General features: G+C 50.4%; 1 protein-coding gene across 1 annotated transcript in view; it reads right to left on the bottom strand.

The window, feature by feature from the left end:
• Positions 1-24,374, bottom strand: part of sbf2 (SET binding factor 2) — a 344,856-nt gene that overhangs the window by 12,945 nt on the left and 307,537 nt on the right. The window contains exons 33-36 of the mRNA XM_084308216.1: positions 24,290-24,305; positions 24,070-24,085; positions 3,256-3,480; positions 1,411-1,518 (exon numbers count right to left, since the gene is read on the bottom strand). Coding sequence (XP_084164342.1) covers positions 1,411-1,518; positions 3,256-3,480; positions 24,070-24,085; positions 24,290-24,305 — 365 coding nt within the window. The remainder of the gene's footprint in view (positions 1-1,410; positions 1,519-3,255; positions 3,481-24,069; positions 24,086-24,289; positions 24,306-24,374) is intronic.

Raw genomic sequence — 24,374 nt, 5'->3', positions numbered from 1 at the left:
TAGTCTACTAGTCTACTAGGCTACTAGTCTACTAGGCTACTAGGCTACTAGTCTACTAGGCTACTAGTCTACTAGTCTACTAGGCTACTAGGCTACTAGTCTACTAGGCTACTAGTCTACTAGTCTACTAGGCTACTAGTCTACTAGGCTACTAGGCTACTAGTCTACTAGGCTACTAGTCTACTAGGCTACTAGTCTACTTGCCAGAGTCACATCCACATCTGTCTGTACATACCTGCATACAATCCTTTTTATATATCTGTAGATACAATATCTATTAATATCCCTTACCTACTCTTACTAGTTACGCTGCTGGCCAGTATGACTACTACTACCATAGTGTCTTTATACCTGTATCACTCACTATACATATTAATACTGCAACTCTGGGGCGCCCAAGTGGCGAACCACGTAACACGCTACGTCGCGGCCGACCCGGGTTCGATTCCCGGACCCGGCGTTCTTTGCCGAATGTCTCCCCCCCGCTCTGTCTCCCATTCTTCCCCTCTCTCTCTCTCTCTCTCTACCGGACTGCCCGGTAGTAAAAACCAATAAAAAACCAAAAACATAATTACAAATAAAATAAAAATAAATACTACAACTCTGTACATACATCTGATTAACAATATTACTCAGTAGTACTAATTTCTATATTTTATACCCAGTTTAATCACCTGTACATTGTATATTACTAATTGCACTTTACCGTTACACTTGCACTCTGGTTGGATGCCAAACCGCTTTTCGTTGTACTGTACTTGTGGTGTATGATCGATGACAATACATCTGAATCTAATCTAATCTAATTAGTCAAAACAAGTCATTCTATTCATTGTATCAAGCTGAGACGAGGGCCGTGGCCTAGAATTAAGGGGTAAATCTTTTTATAATAATAAAAAAAAGAGATTGTCATCTACAGGCCTGTTGAGATATAAAACAGCCCTTTCTTCGACTGGCCTGACATTTAAACCATCTTCCTCTCAAAAATATGACAAGGCATGAAACCAATATCGGGGGTACTTTCCGTCGGCATGACGCACTAGTGTCCCGGGTTGCGCAACGGCCACCAGTGTCCCACCACCGGCCGGCATCGCGGGGTGCGTGAGCCGCGCGAGGCGTGTGTGCTGTTGTGTTGTTGTGTGCAGCCGGGACACGCACACAGCTGGTGCATATGTTCTAAAACCAAAATAAACGGCACATACAGTATTTTGCACACTAAGTAAAACCACATTGAACCCCCCGATGGAATCTCGTGTCATGAGCTACGCACACTGTGTAGCGTGACTTCAGAACATTTCATTTCATCGACAGCGGAGGAGGAGGAGGAGGAGGAGGAGGAGGAGGAGAGGGTGGTGCATTCTTCAACATCTCCAGTAATGGTTCCTACAGTAGACGTTCGACGACACTCACGTTTCCTTCCTGCTTGAGGTCCTCCTGAATGCTGACCCGGACCCGCTCCAGGATGGTCTGCCACCTCTCGGGCGCCTGGCTCAGCTCGCCCTCCAGCCTCTCCACGTCCTGGGGGGCGCCAGAGGAGAGAGTGAGATGAGATAAGATATTCCTTTATTGATCCCCTTGGGGGAAATTCAGGCATCATAGCAGCATGTGGGGGGGGGGGGGGGGGGGGAGGGGAGGTACAGGTAGCGGAAGACATACAGGTCACAGAATTATAGTACAGTAAAAATTCCAATAGAATACAAAAAAGGCAGTGTAAACAATATAATTAACTCTGGACATGCGTATATGGGCAACAAGGTGCAAGATGAGGGTATGTAAATATAAATAAATATAGTTACAATATATCTGATCTAATATATAATATAAAAATGCGAAATATATGCTCTGATGAAGTGTACAGTATATACACATAAGGCTACTAGGCTGCTAGTCTGCTAGTCTACTAGACCAGGGGTTCCCAAAGTGGGGGTCGCGAGCCACCGCAGGGGGGGGGGGGGGGGGGGGGGTTCGGGGGTCGCCAGATGATTTTCAAATCAGACAAAAAAAATTCCAATTATTATAATTTTTTTTGGGCAGTCAGGCCACTGAACTTAGAAGCAGGCCAGGCCAGTGTTTCTAGTTGCAGCAGCGCAATAGTTAGATAACCTAGGTGGGGAACAACCAGGAGATCACTGCAACTATCTCGCTCTCTCTCTCTCTCTCGCTCTCACACACACACAAAGGGAGCCGCATGTGATTGGTGGAGGCGGGACCCTTACAATAAACTGTTGTTGCTAATCATTGACACATGCTAGCCTGTAATAATCCCCACCAGAAAATCTACTTTGCATTTGATATATTGCAAATATATGCCATCACACACACTGGCATTTAAAGGGTTAGAATTATAAAATGAATATGTGGTGTTATGATCAGGGCAGAAGTTGAATAAAAGATTGTATTATTTTTAATCTGACATTACAAAAAAAATGAAAATCCATCAAAATCAGTGTTGTTGCTAATCATACATATGCTAGCCTGTTTTTTAACAATAATTTGTGATGCCATCACAAACACTGGCATTTAAAGGGTGCAGGAAATGCAGGAAATTAAGTCTTTGTAACAAGAAATGTCCTGGTGGGGGACCCCCAGACCCCCTGCTTAAAAAGTGGCCTGACTGGGGCTATATTTTGCACTATATTTCCTGGCCTGAAAGATTTCCCCAGTCCGGCCCTGGTTAAAAGCCTCCAATGCTTATTAGTGTGTGTGCGTTTGAACGTGTGCATGTTTCAACCATACATTTCCATTTATTAAAATTGTTTTATTTAATTAAATTTTTTATTTTACCTCCTATAATAGTGGGGGTCGCGGCTCTCTGACACCGTTATTTTTGGGTCGCGGGCCGGAAAAGTTTGGGAACCGAGGGAGACTTACGGCCAGCAGCTTGGTGATGGCGTCGGGCTGGGTTAGGGTTAGGGAGAGTTAAGGAGGTTCACAGAGGGAGACTTACGGCCAGCAGCTTGGTGATGGCGTCGGGCTGGGTTAGGGTTAGGGAGAGTTAAGGAGGTTCACAGAGGGAGAGACTTACGGCCAGCAGCTTGGTGATGGCGTCGGGCTGGGTTAGGGTTAGGGAGAGTTAAGGAGGTTCACAGAGGGAGAGACTTACGGCCAGCAGCTTGGTGATGGCGTCGGGCTGGGTTAGGGTTAGGGAGAGTTAAGGAGGTTCACAGAGGGAGACTTACGGCCAGCAGCTTGGTGATGGCGTCGGGCTGGGTTAGGGTTAGGGAGAGTTAAGGAGGTTCACAGAGGGAGACTTACGGCCAGCAGCTTGGTGATGGCGTCGGGCTGGGCGCGCGCCACGCTGCTGTAGCAGGGCCACACGATGCGCCGCTTGCTGGTGGAGATGGTGTCCGTCTCCTCGGCGCTCTCCGACCTCCCCGCCATCATCTTCCAGTCGTAGGACGGACCGGTGGACAGAGTCTCGTCCGTGTAGAAGTCCCACTTGGTCAGGTTGGGGACGCTGATGGAGGGCTTCAGAATCGGCTAGGGGACATTTAAATGAGAATAGTCAGTATCGGCTACGGGACATTTAAATGAGAATAGTCAGTATCAGCTACGGGACATTTAAATGAGAATTAGGGCTTCAGTATCATCTACGAGACGGGACATTTAAATCAGAATCAGATCTCTTTGTCTCAGTCTCCATTTCTATGGAAAACTCTGAAAAAAGCAGCATTGGGACACAGTGTGATTTGACATCTAACACTCAGGGACAAGCGAGACATCCAACACTCCACGCGGCCCAGTGGTGCAAAACAACAAGTCTACATGAAGGGAAGAGCCGTGTCTCCGATCACATTAAATCACCCCCCGTTTTGAGTCTCCCAGAATGCATCTCTTCAGCCCGGTGGGAAAGAATGCGGCCCGCCCGGGCCCTAACGCTTCTGCGAACACTTAATCACAGCCCAGCCGTTATTCCTGGGCCCTCTGGCTGATTTACACACAGCCCTGGAACATGGGTACAGTCTCCATCGCTAGACACTCCGCGCAGCGTGATTTAGAGCCCTCAGGAAATGCGAACCACCCACTCTCAACTCTCGACGCACAAAACATGGGAATGACCCCTGACTTTGATATCGAGACCACACATGGTGCACTGAGAGAGAGAGAGAGAGAGAGAGAGGGAGGGGGAGAGAGGAGAGAGAGAGGAGAGAGTCCCTTTCATCCTTTATAGATGAGCTCAGGGTTAGAAATTTCTTCGAAAACAGGGGCTTGGGGCAAAATGCCCTCGAAAATTGACCAAATGCCCTCGAAAATCAGTTAAGGGGGGCAAGAAAAGCCCCAAGTTTACTAATTATATATATAATTATATATATGCTCTACAGTGCGAGCATTTCCCTCGTATTTGCCCCTAATAATATGTGTGTGCGAACCGGAAAAAGAATTTACTCGCAGTCAGTGTGCGAGACGAGTGAAGATTACAAAACAGCTCCGCTGTTAATAGTTCAGAAACTACAAGTCCCACATTACACAAGGCGCATAAACGTCCAATCACAGTAGAGTTTCCTGCGGTGACGCGGCTGGTTTCATGCGAGTGAAAGGCAATGAGAACACAGTACGCGCTGGAAAACAAAGTCACGGTACCGGCATAGGCAAGTTATACATTCAATATCAGACAACGCAAAATTCAGCCAGCCATGAAGCCCATTCATTTTTATTTTGAGCAAAAGAGAGACGAGGAGAAAGAGGAATCCGGCGAGGCAGCTAATGTTACTGAGGCAGATAACGTTAGCGAAGTTAGCACACGCACATACACGCACACTGTGGGCCAGCCAGTGACTTTGGTGGTGTGTGCGCACAGATGTGTGTCCTGTTCCTGTTTGCACACGCACATACACACACTCACATTGTATGCCATCACTGGGAACACTCAGAGGAAAGGGGGGCTGAGAATATCTGTGTCTATCTGTGTGTGTGTGTCTCGCTCTCTCTCCCTCTCTACATCTCTCTCTCCTGAACCTATTTCATTCAAAAGGAAGACATTGATGGACAGTAGCTATAGTATAAATTATAGCTCAGTTGTAGCTGTAACAGAATAATTGTATTAACTATTAATGAACTATTATTCAATAGCGTTTCAATTATAATGAATTAAATAATTGTATAAAGAATTTTCAATGTTCTGTCATCTAATAATATATTCCATTGCCTTTCCTATCTGTATCAAAGTCAAAATGTTGGTATCATAACAACACTACAAAAGCAGCTTGACAACCGATATCCTTTGCGTCTAGTAGGCATGGGCCAATTTGTGATTTTGGTGGCATGTGCTATTTGCACAGATGTTTAGCCCTTGAATTAATGAATTAATGAAAACTTTATTTAACAGATTGCAGAATGGGTACAATACAGTACGGCTCAATACACACAATTGTTAAGGGGATGCAGACCAGAGAAAGACGTTTGTCTTGTTTACATCAGGGTCCCCCATTTTCAATTCATAGTGTGCACACGCACAGTATAATATGCATGTGATAAATAGTTTGTTAATAAACTCTGTTACTTGAACAATTTTCACTGTGCTCCTAAATGTCTTTGTGTGCTCCTAAATGTTTATTTAGATTTTATTTATAAAAAAATTATTTAGGGGGGCGCCCTCGGGGCGCGTACCATAGTGCCTCGCGCACCTACGCGGCCGACCCGGGTTCGATCCCAGCTCCCGTCGTTATTTGTCGCATGTCTTCCCCACCTCTCCTCCCGTTCGCCCTCTCCTCTGTCGGTCGTGCGTGACCAATAAAGCTGTAAAAATGCTAAAAAATATAAATAATATATAAATAATGTGCTCCTTGGGAAAAAGGTTAGCGTAGAGCCCTATATATGGAGACATTAACATTACGTTATCAAACATAGGGACGAAGACTGTAAAAAAAGTGTCGACAATGTTTTATAATCTTTATGTTAATTTTCATCATAAAAATTCTGTGCCCCCGAAATAAAAAAAAGCCCCTGAAAATCAATTAAGGGGGGCAAAAAAAGCCCTGGATTTTTTTTTTTTTCTAACCCTGGATGAGCTTTAAGTGAGCTAAGACGGACTTCTTGAGGAATTCGCCAGACGTGACTGAGCAAATGTGAAAAATGATATTCCACAATGAATATGAAATAAGACTTCTACAAATGCTCTGTAGCCTGTGGATTACATTTAGAAATGGCCCCATAACATCGCTACCGCCGTCTCTCTAAGTGTTTGGGTCGAGGCTCTCTAAGTGTTTGGGTCGAGGCTCTCTAAGTGTTTGGGTCGAGGCTCTCTAAGTGTTTGGGTCGAGGCTCTCTAAGTGTTTGGGTCGATGCTCTCTAAGTGTTTGGGTCAAGGCTCTCTAAGTGTTTGGGTCGAGACTCTCTAAGTGTTTGGGTCGAGGCTCTCTAAGTGTTTGGGTCGATGCTCTCTAAGTGTTTGGGTCAAGGCTCTCTAAGTGTTTGGGTCGAGGCTCTCTAAGTGTTTGGATCGAGGCTCTCTAAGTGTTTGGGTCGAGGCTCTCTAAGTGTTTGGGTCGAGGCTCTCTAAGTGTAACTGAGGGGTACAATTCCCTGACTGTATTACTAGATATGATACTTACTACCACTACCTTTGTACTTAATATTCGGCCACCCAGTACACGGCATAAATATATTATGATGAACACTGTCACGTAGATGAAACGGATCCAACACAAATGTACGAATTAGAAATAGGTCTTTATTTCTACACAGCGATGGTGTGTAGAGCAAGCACTTAATCAAATCAATCACATTTATGAATGGAATTAGTATGCACTTTTATGGCAAGAGTATTCATCGGTATATCAATAGAGAATGTCCAATCTCTGAAGGCGCAGGTGGTACATATACGACCTGGAATAGTTTAAGGAATAACAGCAATGATACTTTAATGATTATATACTGGACACACTAGGGGGGGTTAATCCGGTCGCTTGTAAGCCGACAGGAGTAGGAAGGGGGGGGGGGGTAGAATCCGGCTGCCTCATCCGGCCAAGGGTATCCCAGGTGAACCCACTGTAGTGCCGTTCAATGCGCCGGCGATCCTTGGACCACAGATGAAAGCAGATGGACTCTTTGTGGGCCGGCGTCATCCGGTCCACGGAGGAGAGACGTGAAGCGACCTCGTCTTGCAGAGCGTCTCCTCACCTTGCGTCCTCTCCAGGGGGGGGGTTCCAACACACGGCAGTGTCGGGGGTCTTTATCCATGGAATAATCAAAGTATACAAAGCATAATCCGTGCCTGGGAAGGCGGGCTGTCGTCGGTAGAATAATCCGGTATACAGGTCCACTCGCTCGTCGGCTCTGGGGCTCCTCGGGTGCAGCTTCACGTGGGGTCAACCACCCTGGATAAGCAGCCAGTTCTCTGCCCGAAACGATGGGGTACTGACTACGGTAGTATTCTCACCGCACGAAGCACTATATATTAACAGACTATTATTAGCTTAATAGACTACGTCCAACTCGACGATATAGTGCCAAATATGACTATTCAAATATTAATATACACGATGTCTCAATACCGATGGTAGGCGAACTTGGCCTTACTCCCACACGTGGCGTCGCGGGGAGGCTTTACGTCTGTGACTCTATTGGAGGGTAAGAAACTGGACTGAAAAGAAAGTCCTACTTTAGTAGCGCAGTATATATACGCACTATGAACAAATAGTCCCATTAGTGGTGCGGTAGCCAGATTCCTACGCGGAACTAGGACTTGTTCGTACATGTGGAGCGGTACGTTTGAACTGGGTCTGAGGGGTATGGCAGCCTGGCACCAAGGTCTCGACCAATAGTAGAATGGAGACTATTATGGGATGTTCAGTAGGCTAGAATGGATATTCAATGCATATTGTACAAGGAATATACAAGGGATATTAGGGAATATTAGAGAATATACAAATACAATTAAATATATATATATAAATAAATATATATATTCGGTTTAATCTGGCCCTTCACAACAGCCACCCCCTGATTGGTCCCAGACCTAATCAGTTAAACAGAGACAGATTAATCGCGTTGTCTATTTACACATAAGGGTTTGCTGTAGGGGTCAGTCAACTTCACAAAGTCATAGGGTTATAGGGTCATGGTCATCATCGATTGTGTCTGGGAGTCGGGGCAGTTCTATGAGCCTCGCCACGGGACGGGTGTAAGTGCGACCCTGGACGAGCACTTCAGCTGCTCTGACCTTGCCGTCGGCACCGGTGATCACTTTGCTTACGCGGCCGGCCGGCCACATAGCTCTGGGCAGTGATTGATCAATAATCATGACGACTGTTCCTTCTGTCAAATTGTCTCTCTCCTTTACCCACTTCTGGCGGGTCTGTAGAGACGGTAGGTAGTGCAGTAGGAAACTGCTCCAAAACCTGTCGGCTAACACTTGGCTGTACCTCCACATTCGTCGGCCGTTCGCTTCTTCAGGCCGGTACATTGTCTGGGGTAATGCAGGATCTAGCCGCCCCATCAGGAGTGTGTTGGGGTCTGCGGAGATAACAGTGCTCAATCCACAGAACACAGACTTCTTATTTTCCACCTCCTCTGGACTTGCTTCCCTCGGGATAGGCATGGGCCACTGTCCTTCCGGGAGTCTTAGGAATGCGGGGCCGTCACTGTAAGCATTGTGACGGGTGAGGTCATCCAGGGGCATCCCCCGGGTGATGACGTCAGCTGGGTTCTGTTTTGTATCAACGTAGCGCCACTCTGTTTCTCCGGTTAACTCTTCGGTTAAGTCTTGAATCTCGGTGACTCTGACTCCCACGAAGACTTTGTACTTGCATGAGTCCAATTTGATCCAGGCGAGTACTGTCGTGGAATCTGACCACAGGATTTTTCTAGACACCGGTATGGTGAGCTCACGTTGGATGAGCGTGGCTAGGTGCGCTCCGGCTAGGGCTACGCAGAGCTCTAGACGTGGGATAGATTGTTGCTTGCGTGGGGCTATTCTCGAGCGGGCGAGGACAAATGCTGTGTAGATCTCTCCCCCCTTCTCTTGGGCCCGCAAGTAGGCTACTGATCCGTATGCGACCTCTGAGGCGTCACTGAAGACGTGTAAGTCCATTTTACATGTCTCTGGCCTCACCGTGGGTGGGAAGTAGCTTCGGCGCATATTAACGCCTGGGAGTGAGTGGAGCTCCATCTCCCACTCTCTCCAGGTGGAGGCAAGGTGTGCGGGAATGGGGTCGTCCCAGCCCTGGTCCTTGTCCCACAATGCTCGTACAATAATTTTTGCCCTGGTGGTGTACGGTAGAATACATCCTAGCGGGTCATATTGTCGGGCGAGTGTTGTGTACACACTCCGTCTGGTGGTCGGCGCCGCCGCCGGCCTTCCCTGCTCCGTAGTCAGGGGCTTGTGTCTGTAGTGAAGCGAATCTGTTTTGAATCGCCACACCAATCCCAGGGTCATCTCCTGGGCTTCTCCCGGGATTGTAGCCATCCAGGTCTCGCTGCTGGCTGCCTTGTCCTCGGAGGAGAGGCTGCGCAGTACTTGCGGATCGCTGCTGGCCCACTGCCTGAGATCAAAGCCGCCTTTGATCAATGAGGCGCGGAGTTTAGTCAGGAGAGCCTCGGCTTCTTCTTGGGTTGAAAGGCTTTGTAGACAGTTGTCTACGTAGAAGCTGTTCTTTACGCTGTGTCGGACCTCTTCGTCCTCTGCTACATGTTTCTGTAGTGCAAATGTAGCACAGCAGGGGCTGCACGTCGTTCCGAAGGGGAGGACTTCCCATTGGTAGATGGCTGGGTGCTCATCTCCTGGCTTCTCTCTCCATAGGAACCGTAACAGGGGCTTGTCCGCCTCTACTAATCTCACCTGCAGGAACATTCCTTTAATGTCCCCGCTGATGGCCACCTTTTCCTGGCGGAAGCGGAGTAGAACGCCGAGTAGGGAGGGGCCGAGTGTGGGACCGGGCAGTAACTCTTTATTCAGATTTTGGGATCCGATCTGGTAGCTGCAGTTAAATACTATGCTGTCTTTACCATTGTGATGGACCTTGTGGTGAGGCACGTACCACGATTCAGTGGTCTGGTCAGCCTCTTTAATGTCCATCTTTGTGACGTGTCCCGCTGTGATGAGCTTCTCAATCTCAGCGCGGTATACACTCTCTTGGGCGGGGTTCTTGGCTAAGCGCCGCTCCGTGTTCAGCAGGTACCGTTCTGTGGCGTCTGTCTTGGCGTGGAAAGTAGGCATTCCTTCTCGCCGCAGGAGTGGCGTGGCGTATCTCAACACGCCGTTGACCGGGACTCTCTTGGTCCCTGTCTCGAGGAGGTGAATGGCGTAAATGTCATCTTTAGAGCGAATGTCTTTCTTTCCGTTCTTAAAGGGCATTTGTTCCAAGGTCCATAGCCGCTCTACGTGTTGCAGGAGTGCGGTTTCTCCCTCTGTGACTCGGGAGTGGAGACATCTAGTGGCTGTACTTCGGTTGAGAGATTTGGCGAGCGGGCCTTGGAGAGTCCATCCCAAACGGGTCTCGACTGCTGCAGGACAGCCTCGGGGTCCGGTATGAACTCGGTCTATCGGGACAATGAGGTCTGCATGGTCGGAGCCTATCAACAGGGTCGGCATAGCATTGTCTATGAGCGGGATCGGTAACTTGCGCAGATGTGCATATTTCTCCATCAGCTTGGCGACGGGGTATGTGTACCGCGACAGTCCTATTTCTTGGCTGGTGAAAGCGTCTGTAATCTGGTACCGTCGCTCAGGCTGGCCGCTTGCTGCGATAGAGAATGAGACATTCTCGCCCTTTATCGTCTTCAAATCTCGTCTTATTGTCCGAATTGTCATTTGGGTTTCGCTTCCCCGCAGCCCTAGCTGGGCCGCAGCGGAGGCGAGCAGCAGGGTCTTCTCTGACCCGTCATCGAGGACGGCGTAAGTGTCCAGGACTTTATTCTGGTAGCTTAGTGTCACACGCACTACTTTTAGGAGTACTCGGGCTCCACTGCTGCTGGCGGGATCGATGTACATGACGCTCGCTTTGCGGCTGGATGGTGCGGGTGAAGGGCGCCGTCTGTTACTGTCGTGAAGTATGTCCAGATGGGCTCCATCGCACTTGGTGCACCTTTTCTTTAAGCGGCATTCGGCTGCCATGTGTGAGCGCGCACAGCGAAAACAGCGCTTGTTGGACTTTATCCATTGACTTGCTTCCTCCGCGTTCAGCTTGGGGAAGGAGTCACATTGCGCTAGCCAGTGTTCTTTCTCACAGTAGGGGCACACTATCTTCCACTTCTCCGTTCTGGAGGGGGTACTGTGGCTCCTGCTGCTCGGTACTGACTCCGATTGGTGCATCACAGTCACCGATCTTCTTCCATCATTTAGTCGTCTGGTTCCTTCTCTGGAGCCAGGGGTGCTCCGTCCGAATGTATCTAGCCGTAGGCTGCTGACTTCTCTCGCCAGGAAGTCTGCTAGATCGAGGAGGTTCGGTTCGGGGCCATTCGGGTCTTGGTGGTCCCTCTGTCGCCTAAAACGCTCCTGTCGAGCGGGCGGCAGCTTCTCCAAGATCCTTTCCACATTTGAGTTGGCGTAAAGTTCATGCCTCCCCTTCTCTCTCTGCGCTCCCAACATCCCTACCAGGGACTGCACTCTGATGGACAGGTCGTCCAGTGCTCGATTGTCTATTGCTGGGGGTAAGCGGTCGATGTGTCGGATCTCCTGGATCACGTAATCCCATATGCGCCCATACCTCTGGTCCAATGCTACCAGCGCTGCTGTGTATGGGGTGGTGGAAGTCGCGTAGGCGAGCGCTATATTATGTGCGCGGGGCACCTTTAAGTGCTTCAGTAGGATGGCGTATTTGTGGCGTTCATCCAATACATCCACCAACATGGTCTCCAGACACATGCGGAGTTCTGTATACTGGGCCCGGTTCTCTTGGGTGAAGTCGGGTACCATAGGCGTGCCAATGTATGACGCTGACTGTGGATACATCGGCGAGTGTTGGGGGAGAGGCCTCCTAGGCGAGTCTCCTCCCGCTCCTTGGTATGGGCTGGTACCGGCAGTGTACCATGGCCCGCTTGTCCAGGTGCTGTTCCTCGGTGCGGGTCGTGCGTCGTGCTCACCCGTGTATAGAGTCGGGGGTCTGTAGCGCAGCTCCGCGGGAGTATAGCCTGGGCTGTACCGGACCTCCTGGTCCGGTAGAGTACTGTGCTGTCGTCGGGCGTGGTTCTCCTCCTCTTCCTCTTCGTCTTCAGTTAGGTCATCCAGTGCTTGTAGTCTCTGGTTTAGCCTCTCCACAGGATATGTTGCTCCTTCCCGGTTGCTAGGTCTCGCTTGGACCGGTGGGGGGAGGTGGTCTGTGGGGGGTATAGACCTCGTCTGTTGGTCAAGTTCAGGGTTGTTTACTCGGCTAGGGGATGCCGCCCTGGAGGTGTGTCTAGACGAGTTCCTGGAGCCTCTGGCGGAGGGAGAGGGTGTTGTCCGTCTGATCAGCTGTTCTATTAGTTGCGCTTGCTGTCTGTCGCGCTCTGCGTCCCGTAGAGCACCAGCAGCTGCTCGCTGGCTGTCTGCTCGGTCTCGGGCCACATTCTCTTCTCTCTGAATGCGTCTTAGTTCTAGACGTATATGCTCTTCTTCGCTCCGCTGCTGGATCTGCAGTCGGTCGCGTTCAGCAGCGGCGTTCAGGCTGATGAGGAAGGCCTGCTGTAGGGTCCTCTCTGCCTCGCTGGGAGAAGGCGGTTGTATAGGGGAGCCTTCCCTCGGGGTACTCCTTGCGGAGCCTTGGAGCTCTATCTCCACGGTGCTCTCCCCGTCTTCTTCCGTGCCGAGTTCTCTCTCGGTAGCGTTGTATTCCTCCCGGGACTCATCGGGGACTACTTCTTCAGTACTGGCGGGGTGTGAAGTCATGTCTGGTTCCCACTGGTCCCCACCGTGAACTTGGTCAGTTACATTAGAGCCCGTAGGGGCCTCTATGGTCGGGGTAGTCTGGGCGTTGGGGTTAGACATACTTTTACTTTCTAGTTTTACCGCGTTTACTGTTAGTAGAAGACTAGGTTGTTGACTGACAGCGTAAGCCTCTAAGTACTGAGGGAGCCGTCGTTCGCGCTGCGGGCGTTGGTTAGGAGGATCGTTTCGTGGAGTGTTCATCATAGGCCATTTCAATATTAATAACACTATATTAATATTACACTAATTACCCTCCGGCTCGAAGGACCAATTGTAACTGAGGGGTACAATTCCCTGACTGTATTACTAGATATGATACTTACTACCACTACCTTTGTACTTAATATTCGGCCACCCAGTACACGGCATAAATATATTATGATGAACACTGTCACGTAGATGAAACGGATCCAACACAAATGTACGAATTAGAAATAGGTCTTTATTTCTACACAGCGATGGTGTGTAGAGCAAGCACTTAATCAAATCAATCACATTTATGAATGGAATTAGTATGCACTTTTATGGCAAGAGTATTCGTCGGTATATCAATAGAGAATGTCCAATCTCTGAAGGCGCAGGTGGTACATATACGACCTGGAATAGTTTAAGGAATAACAGCAATGATACTTTAATGATTATATACTGGACACACTAGGGGGGGTTAATCCGGTCGCTTGTAAGCCGACAGGAGTAGGAAGGGGGGGGGGGGTAGAATCCGGCTGCCTCATCCGGCCAAGGGTATCCCAGGTGAACCCACTGTAGTGCCGTTCAATGCGCCGGCGATCCTTGGACCACAGATGAAAGCAGATGGACTCTTTGTGGGCCGGCGTCATCCGGTCCACGGAGGAGAGACGTGAAGCGACCTCGTCTTGCAGAGCGTCTCCTCACCTTGCGTCCTCTCCAGGGGGGGGGGTTCCAACACACGGCAGTGTCGGGGGTCTTTATCCATGGAATAATCAAAGTATACAAAGCATAATCCGTGCCTGGGAAGGCGGGCTGTCGTCGGTAGAATAATCCGGTATACAGGTCCACTCGCTCGTCGGCTCTGGGGCTCCTCGGGTGCAGCTTCACGTGGGGTCAACCACCCTGGATAAGCAGCCAGTTCTCTGCCCGAAACGATGGGGTACTGACTACGGTAGTATTCTCACCGCACGAAGCACTATATATTAACAGACTATTATTAGCTTAATAGACTACGTCCAACTCGACGATATAGTGCCAAATATGACTATTCAAATATTAATATACACGATGTCTCAATACCGATGGTAGGCGAACTTGGCCTTACTCCCACACGTGGCGTCGCGGGGAGGCTTTACGTCTGTGACTCTATTGGAGGGTAAGAAACTGGACTGAAAAGAAAGTCCTACTTTAGTAGCGCAGTATATATACGCACTATGAACAAATAGTCCCATTAGTGGTGCGGTAGCCAGATTCCTACGCGGAACTAGGACTTGTTCGTACATGTGGAGCGGTACGTTTGAACTGGGTCTGAGGGGTATGGCAGCCTGGCACCAAGGTCTCGACCAATAGTAGAATGGAGACTATTATGGGATGTTCAGTAGGCTAGAATGGATATTCAATGCATATTGTACAAGGAATATACAAGGGATATTAGGGAATATTAGAGAATATACAAATACAATTAAATATATATATATAAATAAATATATATATTCGGTTTAATCTGGCCCTTCACAACAGCCACCCCCTGATTGGTCCCAGACCTAATCAGTTAAACAGAGACAGATTAATCGCGTTGTCTATTTACACATAAGGGTTTGCTGTAGGGGTCAGTCAACTTCACAAAGTCATAGGGTTATAGGGTCATGGTCATCATCGATTGTGTCTGGGAGTCGGGGCAGTTCTATGAGCCTCGCCACGGGACGGGTGTAAGTGCGACCCTGGACGAGCACTTCAGCTGCTCGGACCTTGCCGTCGGCACCGGTGATCACTTTGCTTACGCGGCCGGCCGGCCACATAGCTCTGGGCAGTGATTGATCAATAATCATGACGACTGTTCCTTCTGTCAAATTGTCTCTCTCCTTTACCCACTTCTGGCGGGTCTGTAGAGACGGTAGGTAGTGCAGTAGGAAACTGCTCCAAAACCTGTCGGCTAACACTTGGCTGTACCTCCACATTCGTCGGCCGTTCGCTTCTTCAGGCCGGTACATTGTCTGGGGTAATGCAGGATCTAGCCGCCCCATCAGGAGTGTGTTGGGGTCTGCGGAGATAACAGTGCTCAATCCACAGAACACAGACTTCTTATTTTCCACCTCCTCTGGACTTGCTTCCCTCGGGATAGGCATGGGCCACTGTCCTTCCGGGAGTCTTAGGAATGCGGGGCCGTCACTGTAAGCATTGTGACGGGTGAGGTCATCCAGGGGCATCCCCCGGGTGATGACGTCAGCTGGGTTCTGTTTTGTATCAACGTAGCGCCACTCTGTTTCTCCGGTTAACTCTTCGGTTAAGTCTTGAATCTCGGTGACTCTGACTCCCACGAAGACTTTGTACTTGCATGAGTCCGATTTGATCCAGGCGAGTACTGTCGTGGAATCTGACCACAGGATTGTTCTAGACACCGGTATGGTGAGCTCACGTTGGATGAGCGTGGCTAGGTGCGCTCCGGCTAGGGCTACGCAGAGCTCTAGACGTGGGATAGATTGTTGCTTGCGTGGGGCTATTCTCGAGCGGGCGAGGACAAATGCTGTGTAGATCTCTCCCCCCTTCTCTTGGGCCCGCAAGTAGGCTACTGATCCGTATGCGACCTCTGAGGCGTCACTGAAGACGTGTAAGTCCATTTTACATGTCTCTGGCCTCACCGTGGGTGGGAAGTAGCTTCGGCGCATATTAACGCCTGGGAGTGAGTGGAGCTCCATCTCCCACTCTCTCCAGGTGGAGGCAAGGTGTGCGGGAATGGGGTCGTCCCAGCCCTGGTCCTTGTCCCACAATGCTCGTACAATCATTTTTGCCCTGGTGGTGTACGGTAGAATACATCCTAGCGGGTCATATTGTCGGGCGAGTGTTGTGTACACACTCCGTCTGGTGGTCGGCGCCGCCGCCGGCCTTCCCTGCTCCGTAGTCAGGGGCTTGTGTCTGTAGTGAAGCGAATCTGTTTTGAATCGCCACACCAATCCCAGGGTCATCTCCTGGGCTTCTCCCGGGATTGTAGCCATCCAGGTCTCGCTGCTGGCTGCCTTGTCCTCGGAGGAGAGGCTGCGCAGTACTTGCGGATCGCTGCTGGCCCACTGCCTGAGATCAAAGCCGCCTTTGATCAATGAGGCGCGGAGTTTAGTCAGGAGAGCCTCGGCTTCTTCTTGGGTTGAAAGGCTTTGTAGACAGTTGTCTACGTAGAAGCTGTTCTTTACGCTGTGTCGGACCTCTTCGTCCGCTGCTGGGTCCTCTGCTACATGTTTCTGTAGTGCAAATGTAGCACAGCAGGGGCTGCACGTCGTTCCGAAGGGGAGGACTTCCCATTGGTAGATGGCTGGGTGCTCATCTCCTGGCTTCTCTCTCCATAGGAACCGTAACAGGGGCTTGTCCGCCTCTACTAATCTCACCTGCAGGAACATTCCTTTAATGTCCCCGCTGATGGCCACCTTTTCCTGGCGGAAGCGGAGTAGAACGCCGAGTAGGGAGGGGCCGAGTGTGGGACCGGGCAGTAACTCTTTATTCAGATTTTGGGATCCGATCTGGTAGCTGCAGTTAAATACTATGCGGTCTTTACCGTTGTGATGGACCTTGTGGTGAGGCACGTACCACGATTCAGTGGTCTGGTCAGCCTCTTTAATGTCCATCTTTGTGACGTGTCCCGCTGTGATGAGCTTCTCAATCTCAGCGCGGTATACACTCTCTTGGGCGGGGTTCTTGGCTAAGCGCCGCTCCGTGTTCAGCAGGTACCGTTCTGTGGCGTCTGTCTTGGCGTGGAAAGTAGGCATTCCTTCTCGCCGCAGGAGTGGCGTGGCGTATCTCAACACGCCGTTGACCGGGACTCTCTTGGTCCCTGTCTCGAGGAGGTGAATGGCGTAAATGTCATCTTTAGAGCGAATGTCTTTCTTTCCGTTCTTAAAGGGCATTTGTTCCAAGGTCCATAGCCGCTCTACGTGTTGCAGGAGTGCGGTTTCTCCCTCTGTGACTCGGGAGTGGAGACATCTAGTGGCTGTACTTCGGTTGAGAGATTTGGCGAGCGGGCCTTGGAGAGTCCATCCCAAACGGGTCTCGACTGCTGCAGGACAGCCTCGGGGTCCGGTATGAACTCGGTCTATCGGGACAATGAGGTCTGCATGGTCGGAGCCTATCAACAGGGTCGGCATAGCATTGTCTATGAGCGGGATCGGTAACTTGCGCAGATGTGCATATTTCTCCATCAGCTTGGCGACGGGGTATGTGTACCGCGACAGTCCTATTTCTTGGCTGGTGAAAGCGTCTGTAATCTGGTACCGTCGCTCAGGCTGGCCGCTTGCTGCGATAGAGAATGAGACATTCTCGCCCTTTATCGTCTTCAAATCTCGTCTTATTGTCCGAATTGTCATTTGGGTTTCGCTTCCCCGCAGCCCTAGCTGGGCCGCAGCGGAGGCGAGCAGCAGGGTCTTCTCTGACCCGTCATCGAGGACGGCGTAAGTGTCCAGGACTTTATTCTGGTAGCTTAGTGTCACACGCACTACTTTTAGGAGTACTCGGGCTCCACTGCTGCTGGCGGGATCGATGTACATGACGCTCGCTTTGCGGCTGGATGGTGCGGGTGAAGGGCGCCGTCTGTTACTGTCGTGAAGTATGTCCAGATGGGCTCCATCGCACTTGGTGCACCTTTTCTTTAAGCGGCATTCGGCTGCCATGTGTGAGCGTGCACAGCGAAAACAGCGCTTGTTGGACTTTATCCATTGACTTGCTTCCTCCGCGTTCAGCTTGGGGAAGGAGTCACATTGCGCTAGCCAGTGTTCTTTCTCACAGTAGGGGCACACTATCTTCCACTTCTCCGTTCTGGAGGGGGTACTGTGGCTCCTGCTGCTCGGTACTGACTCCGATTGGTGCATCACAGTCACCGATCTTCTTCCATCATTTAGTCGTCTGGTTCCTTCTCTGGAGCCAGGGGTGCTCCGTCCGAATGTATCTAGCCGTAGGCTGCTGACTTCTCTCGCCAGGAAGTCTGCTAGATCGAGGAGGTTCGGTTCGGGGCCATTCGGGTCTCGGTGGTCCCTCTGTCGCCTAAAACGCTCCTGTCGAGCGGGCGGCAGCTTCTCCAAGATCCTTTCCACATTTGAGTTGGCGTAAAGTTCATGCCTCCCCTTCTCTCTCTGCGCTCCCAACATCCCTACCAGGGACTGCACTCTGATGGACAGGTCGTCCAGTGCTCGATTGTCTATTGCTGGGGGTAAGCGGTCGATGTGTCGGATCTCCTGGATCACGTAATCCCATATGCGCCCATACCTCTGGTCCAATGCTACCAGCGCTGCTGTGTATGGGGTGGTGGAAGTCGCGTAGGCGAGCGCTATATTATGTGCGCGGGGCACCTTTAAGTGCTTCAGTAGGATGGCGTATTTGTGGCGTTCATCCAATACATCCACCAACATGGTCTCCAGACACATGCGGAGTTCTGTATACTGGGCCCGGTTCTCTTGGGTGAAGTCGGGTACCATAGGCGTGCCAATGTATGACGCTGACTGTGGATACATCGGCGAGTGTTGGGGGAGAGGCCTCCTAGGCGAGTCTCCTCCCGCTCCTTGGTATGGGCTGGTACCGGCAGTGTACCATGGCCCGCTTGTCCAGGTGCTGTTCCTCGGTGCGGGTCGTGCGTCGTGCTCACCCGTGTATAGAGTCGGGGGTCTGTAGCGCAGCTCCGCGGGAGTATAGCCTGGGCTGTACCGGACCTCCTGGTCCGGTAGAGTACTGTGCTGTCGTCGGGCGTGGTTCTCCTCCTCTTCCTCTTCGTCTTCAGTTAGGTCATCCAGTGCTTGTAGTCTCTGGTTTAGCCTCTCCACAGGATATGCTCCTCCTATATTCGGTTTAATCTGGCCCTTCACAACACTAAGTGTTTGGGTCAAGGCTCTCTTAAGTGTTTGGGTCGAGGCTCTCTAAGTGTTTGGGTTGAGGCTCTCTAAGTGTTTGGGTCAAGGCTCTCTTAAGTGTTTGGGTCGAGGCTCTCTTTTTTTTATTGATCTTTTTCCCCCTCCTTTTTCCTCAGATTTTCTCCCATCCCAATGTTAGTCGTTATGCCAATTCCCAATCCCCTTCCTGGTCGCTGCGCACTTACCCCCCACAGTCGGTCTGGGAGAGTGGAGGCTATCACGTGCTTCCTCCGACACACGTCCAGCCAATCAACCGCTTCTTTTCACCTGGCAGCGCGGATTCTCACTGAGAGGGCGTAGCGTGTGGAAGGATCACACTACCGCCCTTAGATCCTATCCGCACTTAGCAGGCGCCCCGACCGAACTGTAGGAGTCGCTGTTTACAACGACCCGGACCCACCCCGCCAGCTTCTCCCACCCTCTAATACAGCCAATTGTATTAGTGTGAACGGCCAGCCAAGCTGGTGACAACGCCGGAGCTGTGAGCTGGATTCGAACAGGCGGGTCGAGGCTCTCTTAAGTGTTTGGGTCGAGGCTCTCTAAGTGTTTGGGTCGAGGCTCTCTAAGTGTTTGGGTCGAGACTCTCTAAGTGTTTGGGTCGAGGCTCTCTAAGTGTTTGGGTCAAGGCTCTCTAAGTGTTTGGGTCGAGGCTCTCTAAGTGTTTGGGTCGAGGCTCTCTAAGTGTTTGGGTCGAGGCTCTCTAAGTGTTTGGGTCGAGACTCTCTAAGTGTTTGGGTCGAGGCTCTCTAAGTGTTTGGGTCGAGGCTCTCTAAGTGTTTGGGTCGAGACTCTCTAAGTGTTTGGGTCGAGGCTCTCTAAGTGTTTGGGTCAAGGCTCTCTAAGTGTTTGGGTCGAGGCTCTCTAAGTGTTTGGGTCGAGGCTCTCTAAGTGTTTGGGTCGAGGCTCTCTAAGTGTTTGGGTCGAGACTCTCTAAGTGTTTGGGTCGAGGCTCTCTAAGTGTTTGGGTCGAGGCTCTCTAAGTGTTTGGGTCGAGGCTCTCTAAGTGTTTGGGTCGAGGCTCTCTAAGGTCGCTTTCACATATAGTTTTGGTGGACTCGGTGCGGTTCTGGGGGTGAAGTTGCAACATTGTTGCATTCTTCATTTGGTTCGCCTGCTTTCACACAGATATCTGTGAGGCGGACCGAGACCTTCTGAACAATGTCACGCGGTCGAAAAGGGCGCTTGTCTATTGGACAGTGGAAATGTGTGTGTGGCTGCGATCCCGTGTGTGCGCGCGCGCGCGCGTGTGTGTGTGTCTGTACTGCGAAGCCCTCCAGATCAGCGGAGCCGAGTTTTGACATGGCATTGATCCATTGTTCTATTGAAGCACATTACCACCATCCTCTCGCTAAACAACTTGTAGACCACAGTGTTTTTATGAGTGCCCACAAGTAGCTGTTTTATTAATAATATAATAAGCCGCGCTCTGTAATAATAATAAGCCGCGTTTTTTCTTCCTTCTTCCCAAGATGCACAGATATATAGATAGATAGATAGATAGATAGATAGATAGATAGATAGATAGATAGATAGATAGATAGATAGATAGATAGATAGATAGATAGATAGATAGATAGATAGATAGATAGATAGATAGATAGAGAGATTAGATGCAGTGTGCTTGTTTTGCAGTGAGTGCTGCGAGCAGTGGTAATAATAATCACTTCCTATATTTGGTTCGCGTTTGGTTCGATGAAGCCGAACCGAGACCTACGTTTTCAGGCGGACTAGAGTTCGACTGTTTGGTCCGCGAACCGAGTTCGACGCGCATTCACACAGACCCGAAAAACCGGACTATCGAATTCTGGTCCGAAAGTCCGGACCAAACAGCCCCTGTGTGAAAGCGACCTAAGTGTTTGGGTCAAGGCTCTCTAAGTGTTTGGGTCGAGGCTCTCTAAGTGTTTGGGTCGAGGCTCTCTAAGTGTTTGGGTCGAGGCTCTCTAAGTGTTTGGGTCGAGGCTCTCTAAGTGTTTGGGTCGAGGCTCTCTAAGTGTTTGGGTCGAGGCTCTCTAAGTGTTTGGGTCGAGGCTCTCTAAGTGTTTGGGTCGAGGCTCTCTAAGTGTTTGGGTCGAGGCTCTCTAAGTGTTTGGGTCGAGGCTCTCTAAGTGTTTGGGTCGAGGCTCTCTAAGTGTTTGGGTCGAGGCTCTCTAAGTGTTTGGGTCGAGGCTCTCTAAGTGTTTGGGTCGAGACTCTCTAAGTGTTTGGGTCGAGGCTCTCTAAGTGTTTGGGTCGAGGCTCTCTAAGTGTTTGGGTCGAGGCTCTCTAAGTGTTTGGGTCGAGGCTCTCTAAGTGTTTGGGTCAAGGCTCTCTAAGTGTTTGGGTCGAGGCTCTCTAAGTGTTTGGGTCAAGGCTCTCTAAGTGTTTGGGTCGAGGCTCTCTAAGTGTTTGGGTCGAGGCTCTCTAAGTGTTTGGGTCGAGACTCTCTAAGTGTTTGGGTCGAGGCTCTCTAAGTGTTTGGGTCGAGGCTCTCTAAGTGTTTGGGTCGAGGCTCTCTAAGTGTTTGGGTCGAGACTCTCTAAGTGTTTGGGTCGAGGCTCTCTAAGTGTTTGGGTCGAGGCTCTCTAAGTGTTTGGGTCGAGACTCTCTAAGTGTTTGGGTCGAGGCTCTCTAAGTGTTTGGGTCGAGACTCTCTAAGTGTTTGGGTCGAGACTCTCTAAGTGTTTGGGTCGAGGCTCTCTAAGGTCGCTTTCACATATAGTTTTGGTGGACTCTGTGCGGTTCTGGGGGTGAAGTTGCAACATTGTTGCATTCTTCATTTGGTTTGCCTGCTTTCACACAGATATCTGTGAGGCGGACCGAGACCTTCTGAACAATGTCACGCGGTCGAAAAGGGCGCTTGTCTATTGGACAGTGGAAATGTGTGTGTGGCTGCGATCCCGTGTGTGCGCGCGCGCGTGTGTGTGTCTGTGTGTGTACTGCGGAGCCCTCCAGATCAGCGGAGCCGAGTTTTGACATGGCATTGATCCATTGTTCTATTGAAGCACATTACCACCATCCTCTCGCTAAACAACTTGTAGACCACGGTGTTTTTATGAGTGCCCACAAGTAGCTGTTTTATTAATAATATAATAAGCCGCGCTCTGTAATAATAATAAGCCGCGTTTTTTCTTCCTTCTTCCCAAGATGCACAGATATATAGATAGATAGATAGATAGATAGATAAGATAGATAGATAGATAGATAGATAGATAGATAGATAGATAGATAGATAGATAGATAGATAGATAGATAGAGAGATTAGATGCAGTGTGCTTGTTTTGCAGTGAGTGCTGCAAGCAGTGGTAATAATAATCACTTCCTATATTTGGTTCGCGTTTGGTTCGATGAAGCCGAACCGAGACCTACGTTTTCAGGCGGACTAGAGTTCGACTGTTTGGTCCGCGAACCGAGTTCGACGCGCATTCACACAGACCCGAAAAACCGGACTATCGAATTCTGGTCCGAAAGTCCGGACCAAACAGCCCCTGTGTGAAAGCGACCTAAGTGTTTGGGTCAAGGCTCTCTAAGTGTTTGGGTCGAGGCTCTCTAAGTGTTTGGGTCGAGGCTCTCTAAGTGTTTAGGTCGAGGCTCTCTAAGTGTTTGGGTCGAGGCTCTCTAAGTGTTTGGGTCGAGGCTCTCTAAGTGTTTGGGTCGAGGCTCTCTAAGTGTTTGGGTCGAGGCTCTCTAAGTGTTTGGGTCGAGGCTCTCTAAGTGTTTGGGTCGAGGCTCTCTAAGTGTTTGGGTCGAGGCTCTCTAAGTGTTTGGGTCAAGGCTCTCTAAGTGTTTGGGTCGAGGCTCTCTAAGTGTTTGGGTCGAGGCTCTCTAAGTGTTTGGGTCGAGGCTCTCTAAGTGTTTGGGTCGAGGCTCTCTAAGTGTTTGGGTCGAGGCTCTAAGTGTTTGGGTCGAGGCTCTCCTTTTTTTTTTTTTTTGATCTTTTTCCCCCTCCTTTTTCCTCAGATTTTTCTCCTATCCCAATGTTAGTCGTTATGCCAATTCCCAATCCCCTTCCTGGTCGCTGCGCACTTACCCCCCACAGTCGGTCTGGGAGAGTGGAGGCTATCACGTGCTTCCTCCGACACACGTCCAGCCAATCAACCGCTTCTTTTAACCTGGCAGCGCGGACTCTCACTGAGAGGGCGTAGCGTGTGGAAGGATCACACTACCGCCCTTAGATCCTATCCGCGCTGAGCAGCCGCCCCGACCGAACTGTAGGAGTCGCTGTTTACAACGACCAGGACCCACCCCGCCAGCTTTCCCACCCTCTAATACAGCCAATTGTATTAGTGTGAACGGCCAGCCAAGCTGGTGACAACGCCGGAGCTGTGAGCTGGATTCGAACAGGCGGGTCGAGGCTCTCTTAAGTGTTTGGGTCGAGGCTCTCTAAGTGTTTGGGTCAAGGCTCTCTAAGTGTTTGGGTCAAGGCTCTCTAAGTGTTTGGGTCGAGGCTCTCTAAGTGTTTGGGTCGAGGCTCTCTAAGTGTTTGGGTCAAGGCTCTCTAAGTGTTTGGGTCGAGGCTCTCTAAGTGTTTGGGTCGAGGCTCTCTAAGTGTTTGGGTCGAGGCTCTCTAAGTGTTTGGGTCGATGCTCTCTAAGTGTTTGGGTCAAGGCTCTCTAAGTGTTTGGGTCGAGGCTCTCTAAGTGTTTGGGTCGAGGCTCTCTAAGTGTTTGGGTCAAGGCTCTCTAAGTGTTTGGGTCGAGGCTCTCTAAGTGTTTGGGTCGATGCTCTCTAAGTGTTTGGGTCGAGGCTCTCTAAGTGTTTGGGTCGAGGCTCTCTAAGTGTTTGGGTCAAGGCTCTCTAAGTGTTTGGGTCAAGGCTCTCTAAGTGTTTGGGTCGAGGCTCTGGGGGGAGCGGCTCTCTAATTGTTTGGGTTGAGGCTCTCTAAGTGTTTGGGTTGAGGCTCTCTAAGTGTTTGGGTCGAGGCTCTCTAAGTGTTTGGGTCGAGGCTCTCTAAGTATTTGGGTCAAGGCTCTCTAAGTGTTTGGGTCGAGGCTCTCTAAGTGTTTGGGTCGAGGCTCGGGGGGTTACTCAGCGTGGGTCTTGGTCTGAAACGCATACAAAAAAATTAAACTCTGTGCTAGAGACAAGTCCATAGGGGACCACTGATCCCCACGACGAAGCCGGGTAGCTGGTCGGCTGCATCGGATGCCAGGAAACAGCACACGTGAAGGGAACCCTCACCTCGCCCTCTGTCGGGCTGTATGGGTAGTTGAGGAATAGGGAAAGGAACCCTCACCTCGCCCTCTGTCGGGCTGTATAGGTAGTTGAGGAATAGGGAAAGGAACCCTCACCTCGCCCTCTGTCGGGCTGTATAGGTAGTTGAGGAATAGGGAAAGGAACCCTCACCTCGCCCTCTGTCGGGCTGTATAGGTAGTTGAGGAATAGGGAAAGGAACCCTCACCTCGCCCTCTGTCGGGCTGTATGGGTAGTTGAGGAATAGGGAAAGGAACCCTCACCTCGCCCTCTGTCGGGCTGTATAGGTAGTT

This window comes from Notolepis coatsorum (assembly GCF_963971535.1).
Source record: "Notolepis coatsorum genome assembly, chromosome: 2".
Taxonomy (NCBI): Eukaryota; Metazoa; Chordata; class Actinopteri; order Aulopiformes; family Paralepididae; genus Notolepis; species Notolepis coatsorum.
Note: the sequence above shows the minus strand (reverse complement) of the source record. Positions and strands in the feature narration are given on the sequence as shown.